Below are 13,583 nucleotides of genomic sequence, written 5' to 3' on the forward strand. Positions count from 1 at the left end.
CCCTTCAGTCCATAGGCTGATGCTCTACCCACTGAGACAAACCAGTTTCGGCTTTTCCCTGGCTTTCATAGGGATCTGTGCACCTCCTCCCCTGCAGTGTTACAAATCATTAGTCTAACTCAGCTTTTCCTAATTTGTTTTAAGTGTATACATATTTTTTATTGATTTCAGAGAGGAAGAGAGAGGGAGAGAGAGAGAGAGAAACATCAGTGATAAGAGAGAATCATTGAACGACTGCCTCCTGCACGCCCCCAACGGGGGATTGAACCCGCAACCCGGGCATGTGCCCTTGACCGGAATCAAACCCGGGACTCTTCAGTCTCCAGGCCAACACTCCATCCACGGAGCCAAACCAGCTAGGCCCTAATTTGTTTTAAACTTGAAGTTTTTCATCTCGTTTTTGAAAAAGGGATCTACTGAACATTAAATTTTTATTCTTTACACTTCTCTACCACAAATTTAGGTCCATATACATGCAAATACTTACATGAATCTTGTGTTGTTTGGCCATATCCTTGTCTTTCGGTTGCTGTAGTCTTTGTGAACAACTCTGCACATCAAGTTTTGCTTTTAGTTAGTTCTTTGGACATCTTTTTTTTTAAAAAATGTTTATTGATTGATTTTAGATAGAGGAAGAGAGAGAAACATCGATTTGTCATTCCCCTTGTTTATGCATTCATTGGTAGCTTCTTGTATGTGCCCCGACCGGGGATCAAACCTGCAGCCTTGGTGCGTCAGGACGATGCTCTATCAACTGAGCTACCTGGTCGGGGCCTGAACATTTCCCTCCAAGTCAGTTTGCCGCCAGAGAGCATACAGTGTAAGAGTCCCAGCAACAATTGCTCTCTGGGAAGAGCCAGTGCCTTCCCGGTCCAGTGACTCTGCCTATTTTTCCATGTCCTTGCTAATTTTTCAAAACTACAATTTGCTTTCTAATTTAATAGTTGCTTTAATGAGCATTTATTTTAAAAGTAACTTAGCAAGGCCAGGGCTTTCCCCTGAGGGAGGCCTGTTTTTCCTCATTTAAACTGTTGGAACCTTTTAATCACTCATCACAGTAATTCTCATATGAAGAAGATGTAAACCAGGCAAGTTAAGTGACAGATGGTCCACCCCAGAGGCACAGTTGGGACAAAAGTCTGGCTCCTTCCCGCTGCGTTTCTCACAGAGACTGCCATCTGGGGTCCTTTAGTGCCGCCCCACCCCCTCCCCGTGCCCTGGCCTGTGACATTCACGGGTCCTGCCTCTGAGCTTCCTAGCCCAATGGTGAGTTCTCAGCTCGCTCTCTCATGCGGGCCATTCCATCCTGAAGACCCTCCAAGGGGCAGAAAGACCTCCCGTGACTCAGCCATCCAGCAGATGGTTACTGAGCGCCTACGAGTGCCCGGATGGGAAGTCCAGCAGCTGGAGCAGGGAGCCTCGGAGGCCTGCATCCATGCCCTGAACAGCTCTAGTGAAGTGACACCCGCTCCCTTTCCTCTCTCTCTCTCTTTCTCTCTCTCCTCCCCCCCCCTCTCTCTCTCTCTCTCTATATATATATATATATATGTGTGTGTGTGTGTGTGTGTGTGTGTATTTCATTGATTTTTTACAGAGAGGCAGGAAGAGAGATAGAGTTAGAAACATCAGAGAGAGAGAGTCATCGATCAGCTGCTTCCTGCACACCCCCCACTGGGGATGTGCCTGCAACCAAGGTACATGCCCTTGACCGGAATCAAACCCGGGACCCTTCAGTCCACAGGCCGACACTCTATCCACTGAGCCAAACTGGTTTCGGCTCCCTTTCCTCTTTTGTCACCAAACCTAGCCCTGTCCCTTGGAGCCATCCACTCCCTTCTTCACATGCTGGCCCTTCAGATGGCTGACATCACCCCTCTCCCCCAGAACAGTCCCAGCCCCTTCGCCAGTTCCTCCAGTGACATCATTCATAAAAATACCCTCTTATCCTATCATTTTACCCAAGGGATGCAGGAAACATGGCAGTTCAGACACACAAGAAGAAGAAAATGAAAATGGCCTGTCAGTTTATTCTCTCTGTTTTCTGAATACATTTCTTTGTCGACAGCTGGAACAGTCCTGCTTTACAACAGGCTGCTTTTTCTGGCTTTAATGCAGTCTGAGCACCCTTTCGTGTCACGGAGCATTTTTCTCCGGTTTTATCTGCAGTGTGTGTGTCATACACCATTGGCCACCAGGCCGTGGCCCGCAGGCCCCCCGTCAGGTGTCAGTCGTTTCTAACGTTTGTCCAGGAAGAACAATGTGGCCTTTGAGCACCTTGCAGCAAACTCTACTTTCATTAATTCCCTTAATTAAAACCCAAAGGAGGCCGAAACTGGTGTGGCTCAGTGGATACAGTGTCAGCCTGCGGACTGAAAGGTCCCGGGTTCGATTCCGGTCAAGGGCATGTACCTTGGTTGCGGGCACATCCCCAGTAGGGGGTGTGCAAGAGGCAGCTGATCGATGATTCTCTCTCATCGATGTTTCTAACTCTGTCCCTCTCTCTTCCTCTCTATAAAAAATCAATGAAATATATATTTAAAAAACCAAACAAAACAAAAACAAAGGAGAGTCGGCTGGAAGAAAGGATTTAGACTCTTAAGGCTGTGGAGTGTGTGTTTCTGGATTGCCTTTCTCAGAGTGAAATGGATAGGGTGGTCGTGAAGCCCCGCCCATCTCACTGGGGAGAGCCTCAGGCTGCTGCTGTCCCCTGGAGCCTGGCACCAGGCCTGGGTCCCTCCTGCAGGTGCCCGACCAAGTGCCTTCTCTCCCTCCCCTGGGCCTAACCCCTGTTTTCCCTGGAGGAAAGCTGCTGAAGTGGGGAGTACCGGGAGCATGGCTAGCCGGAGCCTCCGGCCCCCTGACCGCCCGGGTCTGTGACCTGTGCTTTTTCCTCTGTCTAGAGCTGGGGCTGGGCCCGCTTAAGGCGCCTAAAGACACGGACGAAGGAGGCAGGGCCAGCTCTGGGAGTGCCCGGAAAGGGAAGCGGCAGCACAGCTCCCCCCAGAACCCGCTCCTGGACTGCAGCCTCTGCGGGAAGGTGTTCAGCAGCGCCAGCTCCCTCAGCAAGCACTACCTGACGCACAGCCAGGAGAGGAAGCATGTCTGCAAGATCTGCAGCAAGGCCTTTAAGCGGCAGGACCACCTGTATGTGGGCGTCTGGTCTGCAGCTCTGCAGGGGGCAGGGGGCAAGGGTGTTCCTGTATCTCGCCCACCCCCTCCCAGATCAACTTTTCCCACCGGCTACTGGGGCGTCCCGCCTCCGTGTTCCCCATTGGCTGTCACCTGGGCCCAGCCACAGACTCCCCTTCTCACTCCGCCAGTGCTCTGCACGGGCCACTGTTCTGAGCCCCCACATCCACAGGAGGACATTGCTGTGCAGTGTGCAGCCGGGGCCCTTGTGCTGTAAAGACACATAGTGGCTCGCTCCGGAAGCAGTTCTGGGTCCCTGGGTACCTGCGGGGTCCCTGGGGGTGTCGGGGCGACGGGTCTGGGGGCCAAGAGGAAAGATATTGGGATAACACTGGGCATGAGAGTGCCTGAAACGCCTGTTTCTAGAACATGACAAGGAAGTGTTAACTCTTGTTTTTCTTTTTTAACGCCTTTCTTTTCTTAGAACTCTTGATTTAAAAAAAAATTTTTTTTAATTCTTGATTTTAAAAAGAAAGCCCATGATAAGAGTGGGGGGCGAAAGTCCTCTGCTCTTGATGTCTGGGAAGTGATGCGCTTTTCTTGCTAGTAAGGAAGGAAAGACAGGCTTTTCTCAAACCCAGAGACTTGCACGTGGGAGGTACAATCCCTGGCATTTTTACAGCACTCCCAGCCCATACAGGGGGCTTTGATTAATTCCCTGTTGTTGTTGTTAATCCTCAACGGAGAATATTTCCCCATTGATTTTTTAGTGAGTGGAAGGGAGGGAGGGAGGAGAGAGAGAGAGAGAGAGAGAAACATTGATGTGAGAGAGACACACAGTTTGATTGTATCCCTTACACACCCCAACCAGGGCTGGGAATTGAATCTGTAACCCAGGTAATGAACCCTTCACTGGGAATCGAACCTGAGACCTTTCAGTGTGCAGGCCAATGCTCTAACCATTGGGAAACACTGCCCAGGGCTGATTCATTTATCTTTTCCTTTACCCTCTTGCCCACTCAGACCCAAAGGAAAGGAAGCTAATGTGCTCATGTCACAAGTTGGTAACAGTTGGGCTAGAAATGGGGTCTCCTGACTCCTTCTCCGTTGCTTCTCTCACAGGGAAGCCCAGGGTCGGCCTGCGGGGAGGGACGTTGTCATTCCCTGGACCTGCCTCAGGGGCCACATTCACAGCTGTCCACAGGGACTGTCAGGAGCCCAGAGGCTGACTTACTCATTGTTTATCATGTATTCGTGTAGATAGAACTATGATATAAACATAATACACATTTGTACTCATTGATATTTGCAGAAATTGTGGGCACATTTGTCTGTTTTCCAGCAAGTGCTCCGATTGGGCATCCGCTTTTTTTTTTTGCTGCGGGGGTTCCATGCAGCTGTCCCCTTAGACCCGTGGTTGGCAGACTGCAGCTCCCGAGCCACATGCGGCTCTTTGGCCCCTTGAGTTTTTAGCAAAGGCCAGCTTAGGAGTACCCTAATTAAATGTATAACAACGTACCTACCTATCTATTATAGTTTAAGTTTAAAAAGTTTGGCTCGCAAAAGAAATTTCAGTCGTACTGTTGATGTTTGGCTCTGTTGACTCATGAGTTTGCTGACCCCTGCCTCAGAGGAATCCAAGGGGAAGCAAACGTGCCTGTCAAAGGAAGGGTGCCCCCGACCAGCGCCTCCCCCGTGCGCCTGCAGAACTCCTGTTCTCGGGGTGCTCAAAGGGGCTCCTTGGAAAACGGTTCTGTGGCAAGTAAGGCTGAGGCATCGAAGGTGAAGCAGATGCCTCTCTCTCTGCCGTGTGGATTTTAAAGTTTGCTCCTGTGCGTGGAGAACCTCCCAGGAGCATAGAACGTTCTTTCAAAACTTACTTGCCAGCTGAGCCCACGTCCCCGGGGAACAACTCTGGAGGACTGGTGTTCCTGGGGAACCCACTTTGGGGAACGCTGGCCTGGCTTCCGCTGATTTTTTTTTTCCCCTTAAGGAGTTTGCTTAAAGCTGAGGGAGAGGAGCGCCCCGTCCAGATGGCTTCTACCATAGTGGGGGCTGAGGGCAGTTCCTGAATCGGGGGCACCCTTGGGGTTCTGTCAGTGGCAGGCCCTCGCGGAGCATGCTGACTTCCCTCTCGTGTGTGACTGCAGGACCGGGCACATGCTCACCCACCAGAAGACCAAGCCCTTCGTGTGCATCGAGCAGGGCTGCAGCAAGAGCTACTGCGACTACCGCTCGCTGCGCCGGCACTACGAGGTGCAGCACGGCCTGTGCATCCTGAAGGAGGCGCCCCCCGAGGAGGAGGCCTGCGGGGACTCGCCCCACGCCCCCGAGGTGGCCGGCCCGCCCGCGCCCGGCGGCCTGCGGTCCCTGATGCCCCCCGAAGCCAGGTCCCCCGGCTCCCTCCTGCCCAACCGAGACCTCCTGCGCTGCATCGTGAGCAGCATCGTCCACCAGAAGATCCCTCCTCCCTGCCCGGCCCCGGCGGGGCCTTCGGACAGCAGCGAAGGGAGGAGCACGGCCTGTGCCTGCCCACCCTCATCCGGGCCCTCCTGCACCCCAGTGGGCACCCCCGCAGCCCCAGGAGCCCTGGGCACGGACGCTCCCGAGGAGCCGCGTCCCCCGCAGAAGGAGCCCGGCGCCGACCTGTTCACCGCCGTCCACTCCCGGGCAGCAGAGAACGGCGGCCCCGACCCGTCTGAGCCGGAGCCGTGGCTGCTCCAGCTCCCACCCGCCCTGGAGGGCTGGCCGGAGGGCGGCCCCCTGCCCGCCTGCCTGCCTCTGTTCCGGGGCCAGACGGGCCCCTCTGGCTCCCAGCCATCCGGCCACAACCTCCAGTGGCTCCGGAACCGGAGCCTGTCCGGCTGCCCCAAGAGCAAAGGGAACAACGTGTTTGTGGTCCACAAGGCGCCCGCGGGGCAGTCCCCCGAGGGCCCAGACCCCGGCCCCGGGCCCAGCAGCGCCTCCGGCAGCAGGGAGCCCTCCCCCAGCGCCGGCCTCAGCCTGGAGGACCTGCTGCCCTTCGCGCCCTCGCTCCCGAAGGCGCCCGGGGAGGCCTCGGGGGACCCCAGGCACGCCAGCGGGGAAGACGACGGCTGGGCTTCCAAAAAGGGCCAGTTTGACGGGGACGCGTTCCCCTGGCAGAGCCCCGGGGAGCCCGGCCTGCAGGACGCCCAGAAGCCAGGCGGGCTCCCGTCGGACGCCGCCCCGCTCCTCCGCCAGCTCTTCCTCAAGTCGCAGGAGTCCCTGGTGAGCCACGAGCAGATGCAGGTGTTCCAGATGATCACCAAGTCCCAGCGGCTCTTCTCGCACGCCCAGGTGGCCGCTGCGGCCTCCCAGCTGCCGGGCCCCGAGGGCAAGCAGGCCGCCCTCAAGTCGGGGGCGTGGTCGCAGCAGCCCCTGCCGCTGCCGCCCAGCGCCGACTCTCTCCACACCGGGCCTGGACACCCCGAGCCCGAGGGGCCCCCGGTCCAAAGGAGGAAAACCGCACCTGCTCTCCCCAGAGCCGCCTCTCCCGGCAGCATGAAATGGGACTCCGAGGGAGGGCCCAAGGTGGCCACCGCCCCGCCCGCCCTCCCAGCGTCATCCCTGGACCCTCCCGAGAACCCGGACCTCCCCTCTCTGGCCAAGCAGTTGAGATCTGCGAAGGGGACTCTGGACCTGGGGGACGTGTTCTCGCCCGGCGGCCCACCGCAGAGCCAGGCAGGTGGGGACCAGCCGCCCGGAGCCCCGGGGCCCGGGAAGCAGGCCCAGGCTGAGCACAGCGCGGCATCGGGAGCCACGAAAGGCGACAAGGGCTCGGCCTGCACCCGCGGTGGCGGCTACCGGCTCTTCTCCAGCAACCCCAGGGCCCAGCGCTTCTCCGGCTTCCGGAAGGAGAAGGTGAAGATGGACGTGTGCTGTGCCGCCTCTCCCAGCCAGGTGGCCATGGCCTCCTTCTCCTCGGCCGGGCCTCCGGCGGATGCCCCCCGGGACTCCAAGTCCAAGCTGACCATATTCAACCGAATCCAGGTACCACAGCGGGTTAGTGTAACGCAGGGCTGAGCCCTCATCACCGCTCTGCCAGGACATTTCAGCCCCAAAGAACCCCCACTTAGTTGTCACCCCCAATCTCCCCAACCTCCCCTCCCAGCCCCCGGCCACCAGGAATCTTGCTTCTTTCTCTCTCTCTCTCTCTGGATTTGCCTGCCCTGCACATTTCACACCGTTGAAATCACACACTGCGTGGCCTTTGTGAGGCTTCTTTCACTCAGCGTGGTGTTCCCAAGCTGGTCCATGCTGCAGCACACGTCGGCGCTGCCTTGTCAGGCTGAGCAGTGTCCCTGTGTACGGGCACATCGCGTTTCGCTCATCGCTCATCATGGACCCTTCTTGGTCACTGCGAAGAGAGCTGCTGTGAACACGGGGTCCATGTTCTGTGCGGGCATGAGTTCATTTCACTTGGGAACTACCGAGGAGCGGGGTTGCGAGGTCAGATGGTAACTATGTTTAACCATGTGAGGAGCTGCCCGGCAGTTTTCCAAAGCAGCTGCATCGGTTTACGTTCCCACCACCAACAGCCGAGGGCTCCGATTTCTCTGTGTCTTCTCTGGCACGTGGTCCCGTGTTATCACAGCCTTCCGCGGGCCTGTGCAGTGCTGTCTCCTTAGGACTCATTTGCTTTGCTCTGATGCCTAATGATGTCGAGCCTCTATGTGCTTATTTATTGGCCATTCGCAGGTCTCCTTTGGTTCAGTGTTTATTCAGATTCTCTGTCCATTTTTTTAAAAATTATTATTGATTTTTCAAGGAAGGGAGAGAGGAAAACATTGATGTGAGTGAGAAACATTGATTAGTTGTCTCCCATATGCTCCCTGACCAAGGATTGAACTTGAAACCCAGGTGTGTTCCCTGATCAGGAATCAAACCTGCAACCTTTTGGTGTACAAGACAGTGCTCCAGCCAACTGAGCCACTCAGCCAGGTCTTTGACCATTTTTAAATTGGGCTATTTGACTTTTTGTTATTAAGCTATAAGAGTTATGTATTATGAATACAAATCCTTATCAGACATATATGACTTCCAAGAATTTTCTCCCATTCTGTGGGTTTTCTTTTCACTTTAAAAAAAAAATACATTTTTTATCTATTCTTAGAGAGGGGAAGAGGGACAGAGAGATAGAAACATTGATGAGAGGGGAAACATCAACATTGACTGCCTTCTGCCTGCCTTCTGCTGAGGATCGAGCCCGAAACCCAGGCATGTGCCCTGACTGGGACTTGAACCAGTGACCTCTGGGTGCATTGGTCAACACTCAACCTCTGAGCCACAACGGCTGGACTCACTTTCTTTTTTTTATACACTTTATTAAAAATATGTTTTTATTGATTTTTCAGAGAGGACGGGAGAGGGAGAGATATATAGAAAGAAACATGGATGTGAGAAACATTAATCTGCTGCCTCCTGGCCAAGATCAAACTTGCAACCTGGTTATGGTCCCTAACTGGGAATCAAACCAGTGGCCCTTCCATTTATTTATGCGTTCATTGATTGCTTCTTGTATGTGCCCTGACAAGGGATCGAACCCAAGACCTTGGTGTATCAGGGTACTGCTCTAACCAACTGCGCTAGCCCACAGGGCTGTCTGTCTGGCTTCTATTTTTGGTGTCATCCAAGAGACCACTGCCTAATTCAAGGTCGCAGAGAATTACACCTGTATTTTCTTCTAGGCGTCGTAGAGTTTTAGCTCTTGCAAACCTCATTTCTGATATGTTGGCTCAGGTGTATCTTTTCTTCAGGGTGGAAATATCTACCGGCTCCCCCATCTGATGAAGGAGGAGAGCATGGCAGGTGGATGGTAAGTTCAGAAGTCCCTCCCCCCACCTCTGGGGGAGCACAACCCCTTCTCTTCCATGTGCTGGCCCTGGGGAAGCGAGCTCTGGATGTGTCAGTCTGATGAGGTGTCCCCTAGGCCCTGAAGAATTGGGGTGTCGTCTCCATTTCTTAGGGTTCATCTAGAGTTGTCAGTGGATGAGACTTACAAAAGAAAAAAGCTGGAGTCAGTGATCAGGGACAGAGTCCCATTCTCGCACTCTCCCCCCGCCCTTCAGCCCCCGCCATGTCTCCCGCAGTAACCAGCAAAACGGGGGCCCTGCAGACTGGGCAGAGCCCAGGAGCAGGTACGTCTGCAAGAACTGCAGCCAGATGTTCTACACCGAGAAAGGGCTGGGCAGCCACATGTGCTTTCACAGCGACCAGTGGCCATCGCCGCGAGGGACACAGGAGCAGCAGGTGAAGGGGCACACGCTGTGGATTCGGGGCTTTCCGGGTTTCCGCCAGGCTCGGGGAGTGACGGACCGGGCCATTTATCTCAGTTCGGAGATGTCCTCCCTCGTCCGGGGGAAGCCTGGGGCGGGGCCAGGAGCCCGAACTGCAGGCTGGAGCAGCGCTTCCGCTCCCACTCGCTGTCTCTCCTAAAGAGCCGTCTCCTGTGGTCTAGGTGTTTGGCACAGAGTTTTGCAAGCCAACGAGACAGGTGCTGCGGCCAGAGGGGGATGGGCAGAGCCCCCCGGGGGCCAAGAAGTGCTTGGACAACACGGCCCCTTTGGAGCTCTCCGTGTCGGTGCCCGCGGCTCCAACACACCGGGTCCTGGGGAGCACGGCCAAGGTGGGTGCCGTCGGTCCACGGCCTTCCCGCTGCTCCCTCCTGACCTGCCGGCCCCAGCGCCACAGGGAATCCTGGCTCGGGAAGAGCGTGGTTTGCGTGTTCATTCACCCATTCGGCATCTGCTGAGCCTTCCCGTGCCGGGCCCTGTGCTGGCAGTGCCGGTGACACGGTGGTGACCGTGGCGGCCTCTGCCCTGCCTGCTGGGGCTCCCAGTTCAGTGGAGGAGACAGACCCACCCCAGACAGCGATGACCCAGGCTGGGGGAGGGAGCTGGGGAGCCCTGAGGGCACCAGAGGGCCAGCCTGAGAGGGTCAGGGAGGACTTCCTGGAGGAGGGGGTGTGGGAGCTGAGACCTGGAGGATCAGAAGGAGTAAGCCTGGCAGAGAGGAAGGAAGATTGCGTGGAGGTGAGAAGATACGGTAAGGTTTGGCCTGTTACTAGAAGGTCCTGCCCAGAACAGTGCACGCTGGACGTGGGGACAAGGAGCCTGGACCCCGTGTTCCTCTCACAGGCGCTGTGATCACTCGGAAGGGGAACACATTTTCATTCTGTCACAGTTACTCGGAGTCTCCGGCCCCCACTATTTAAGTGCCAGTCATTGAAACCGGCCTCACACGTTTCCCAAATCCTCTGAGTCGGGACCTCTCCTTGGAGTGTGGGCGCGTGAGAAGGCTCCAGCCTTGACCACCACAGGCAGAGCACAGGGCCTGGCTCGGTGGGTGGCCCTGCCCAGCCTCCTTGGTGAAGGGCTCTGGGCCTGGCCACGCAGGGGGCGGTGTGCAGGGCACATTTCCTCTGTCCCCGGTGGCAGCTCCCTTTCCCCGCTCTCAGCCGTCTGAGGACGGAGCTGTGTGGCAGGCGAGCTGTGTGGCAGGTGCCTCAGTGACCCTTCGGGGGTCTGACCTCGCTTCTTCCCCAGGGGCAGGAGAAGGACCTGGAGGAGAGAGACGGCAGGGAGAGCAGCCTGCATGGGAAGCGGAAGAAGCGCCCCCAACACAAGGCGCTGTTCATCCCGCCGCCCCGCCCCACGTTCGGGGAGCCAGGCCCCGGAAGATGCCACCAGAGCTGCCTGCGGTCTCCGGTGTTCCTGGTGGACCGCCTCCTGAAGGGGCTGTTCCAGTGCCCTCCCTACACGCCACCCCCGATGCTCAGCCCCATCCGGGAGGGCTCCGGGCTGTATTTCAGCACGCTCTGTCCCACCTCAGCCCAGGCCAGCCCCGACAAGCTCATCAGCACCCCGCGGGGTGAGTGGGGCTGCGGAGCTCCTGGCACCGCAGGCGGACCCCTGTTCCAGGCCCGCTCCCGTTGGCCTTTGGTCCTATGGCTGTGGGTCCCTCTGTGGCCAGCAGCTTTGTAGGTGCTTAGAGTGTGACAACCATAGAGAGAGCCAGTTAGCCGTGCACCCTTCTGCCTGCCCTCCACTCAACTTTTTAAGCAGCTTTATTGAGGTATAACTTACATGCCATGTGAACCACCACTCAGAATGTACCGTGTTTTTTAGTGTATTCGCAGGGCTGTGCATTCCTCTCACAGTCGATTTGAGAGCATTTCATCACCCCCAGAAGAAGCGCTGTCACCCCCAGAGCCCCAGCGCCCCAATCTCTCCAGCCCCGGGAAACCACTGCTCTCCTTTCCCCACGGATCTGCCCATTCTGGACATTCTGTATAAGTGGAGTTATACGGGACATTTTGTGTGTAGTTTATTCATTTAGCATGTTTCCAAGGCGCATCCATGTAGGATGGATGGATCCATGGGGATCTGTGGTTTGTTCCGCTATGTGGCTGAATAGTATCTGTCTGGATGGATCACGTTTTATCTGTCCATTCATCAGCTGATAAGCATTTATGTTCCCCCGTTTGGGCTTCTGTAAGTAATGCTATTACGAACATTCATGGACAAGTTCTGGTGTGGATGTGTATTCATTTTTCTTGGGTAGATACCTAGGAATGGAATTGTTGGGTCATATAGTAACGATGTTTAATCATCTAAGGAATTGCCTGTTTGCCAAATGACTGCGCCATTTTAAATTCCCACCAACACTGTCTGAAAGGTCCAGTTTCTCCGCAACCTTGCCAGGACTTATTGTCTATCGTTTGCATTGTAACCACGTTAGGTATGAAGTGTCATCTCTTTATGGTATTGGTTTGCATTTTCCTGATGGCTAATGATGTTGAGCACCTTTTCATGTACTTATTGTCATATGTATATCTTCTCAGGAGAAATGTCTCTTGATCCTTCACCCATTTAAATGTTGAGTTATTATCTTTTAATTATTGTCTTTTGAGAGTTCAAGTCCCTTATCAGATATATTATTTTCCTACAAATACTCTTATCTCATTTTTGTGAGTTGTCTTTTGGTTTGTTTATGGCAATGTTTGCAGTACAAAGTTCATTTTGATTAAGCCCAATTCTTTCTTTCATCGCCTGTGCTCTCGGTGTTGTATTTAAGATTTCGCCTGACCAAAGATTTACTTTACAAAGGTTTACTCCCATGTTTTTTTCCTAAGAGTTTTATAATTTTAATATAAAATTTAGTTCTTTGATCCAATTTGCATTTAGTTATTTGATCCATTTTAAGTTAACTTTTATATTCTATGTAAGGTTAGGATCCAAATCCATTCTTTAGCATGTGGGTCTACAGTGTTCCAGCACCAATAGCTAAAAAGCTCTTTCTTTCCCCATTGAATTGTGTTACACCCTTGTTGAATGTCAACGACCCATGAATTATTTGAGATTTGTCTTTCTTTTTAAATACATTTTCATATTTACACTTCTGATCTCTTCATTTATTCCCGTGGATTCAAAGATACTGTTTGGGTGTGACTCCTCTACTCCAATGCAGCTCCACTCCTTGGTGCTGTTATTGTCACATATGATACATTTCCGTATGTTACAGGCTTAACTACCTACTGTTTTTTAAAAAATATATATTTTATTGATTTTTTTTACAGAGAGGAAGAGAAAGGGATAGAGAGTTAGAAACATCAATGAGAGAGAATCATCGATCAGCTGCCCCTTGCACACCCCCTACTGGAGATGTGCCCGCAACCAAGGTACATGCCCTTGACCCGAATTGAACCCGGGTCCTTTCAGTCCGCAGGCTGACACTCTATCCACTGAGCCAAACCGGTTTTGGCAACTACATACTGTTTTATGCAAGGGCTTTTTAAGTCAATTAAGAAAGGAGAGAAAAAAAAAAAAAGAAAGGAGAAAAATATGCAATTATACTGACTTTTATAATTACTTATATAATTACCTTTATCAGAGCTCTTTAAAAAAAAAGTTCAAATTTCTATCTGATATCACTGGCTTTCAGTCTGAAGAACTTTTTTTAGTATTTATTTTCATTATGGAGATATAATTCACATACCATACAGTTCATCTCTTTAAAGTATAAATAATGCAATGGTTTTTAGCATAGCCACAGAGCTGTGCAACCATTATAATGATCAATTTTCAGGCATTGTGACAACCCCCAAAAGAAGCCCCACAGTCATTAACAGTCACTCTTTCCCCTGCCTGGCACCCCTCAGTAAGCACCAATCTACTTCTGCCTCTGTAAACTTGGCTATTCTGAATATTTCTTGTAAGTGGAATCATACAATATTTAGTCCTTTGTGATTGCCTTCTTTCACTTTGTATAATGTTTTCAGGTTTCTCCCATGTTGCAGTATGTATCAGTACTTCATTCCTTTTTAATGGCAGGATAATATTCCACTTCTTTTTATTGAATTGATTGGGGTGACCTTGGTTAATAAAATTATATAGGTTTCAGATATGATTTCTAAAATACATCACCTATATATT

At 53.1% G+C, this 13,583-nt stretch overlaps 1 protein-coding gene across 1 annotated transcript in view; it reads left to right on the plus strand.

Moving 5' to 3' along the window:
* The window catches only part of ZNF541 (zinc finger protein 541), a 41,935-nt gene that overhangs the window by 16,259 nt on the left and 12,093 nt on the right, over positions 1-13,583 (plus strand). The window contains exons 3-8 of the mRNA XM_036416416.2: positions 2,901-3,144; positions 5,280-7,140; positions 8,907-8,965; positions 9,240-9,399; positions 9,608-9,775; positions 10,695-11,019. Coding sequence (XP_036272309.1) covers positions 2,901-3,144; positions 5,280-7,140; positions 8,907-8,965; positions 9,240-9,399; positions 9,608-9,775; positions 10,695-11,019 — 2,817 coding nt within the window. The remainder of the gene's footprint in view (positions 1-2,900; positions 3,145-5,279; positions 7,141-8,906; positions 8,966-9,239; positions 9,400-9,607; positions 9,776-10,694; positions 11,020-13,583) is intronic.

This window comes from Pipistrellus kuhlii, unplaced genomic scaffold (genome assembly GCF_014108245.1).
Source record: "Pipistrellus kuhlii isolate mPipKuh1 unplaced genomic scaffold, mPipKuh1.p scaffold_m20_p_55, whole genome shotgun sequence".
Taxonomy (NCBI): Eukaryota; Metazoa; Chordata; class Mammalia; order Chiroptera; family Vespertilionidae; genus Pipistrellus; species Pipistrellus kuhlii.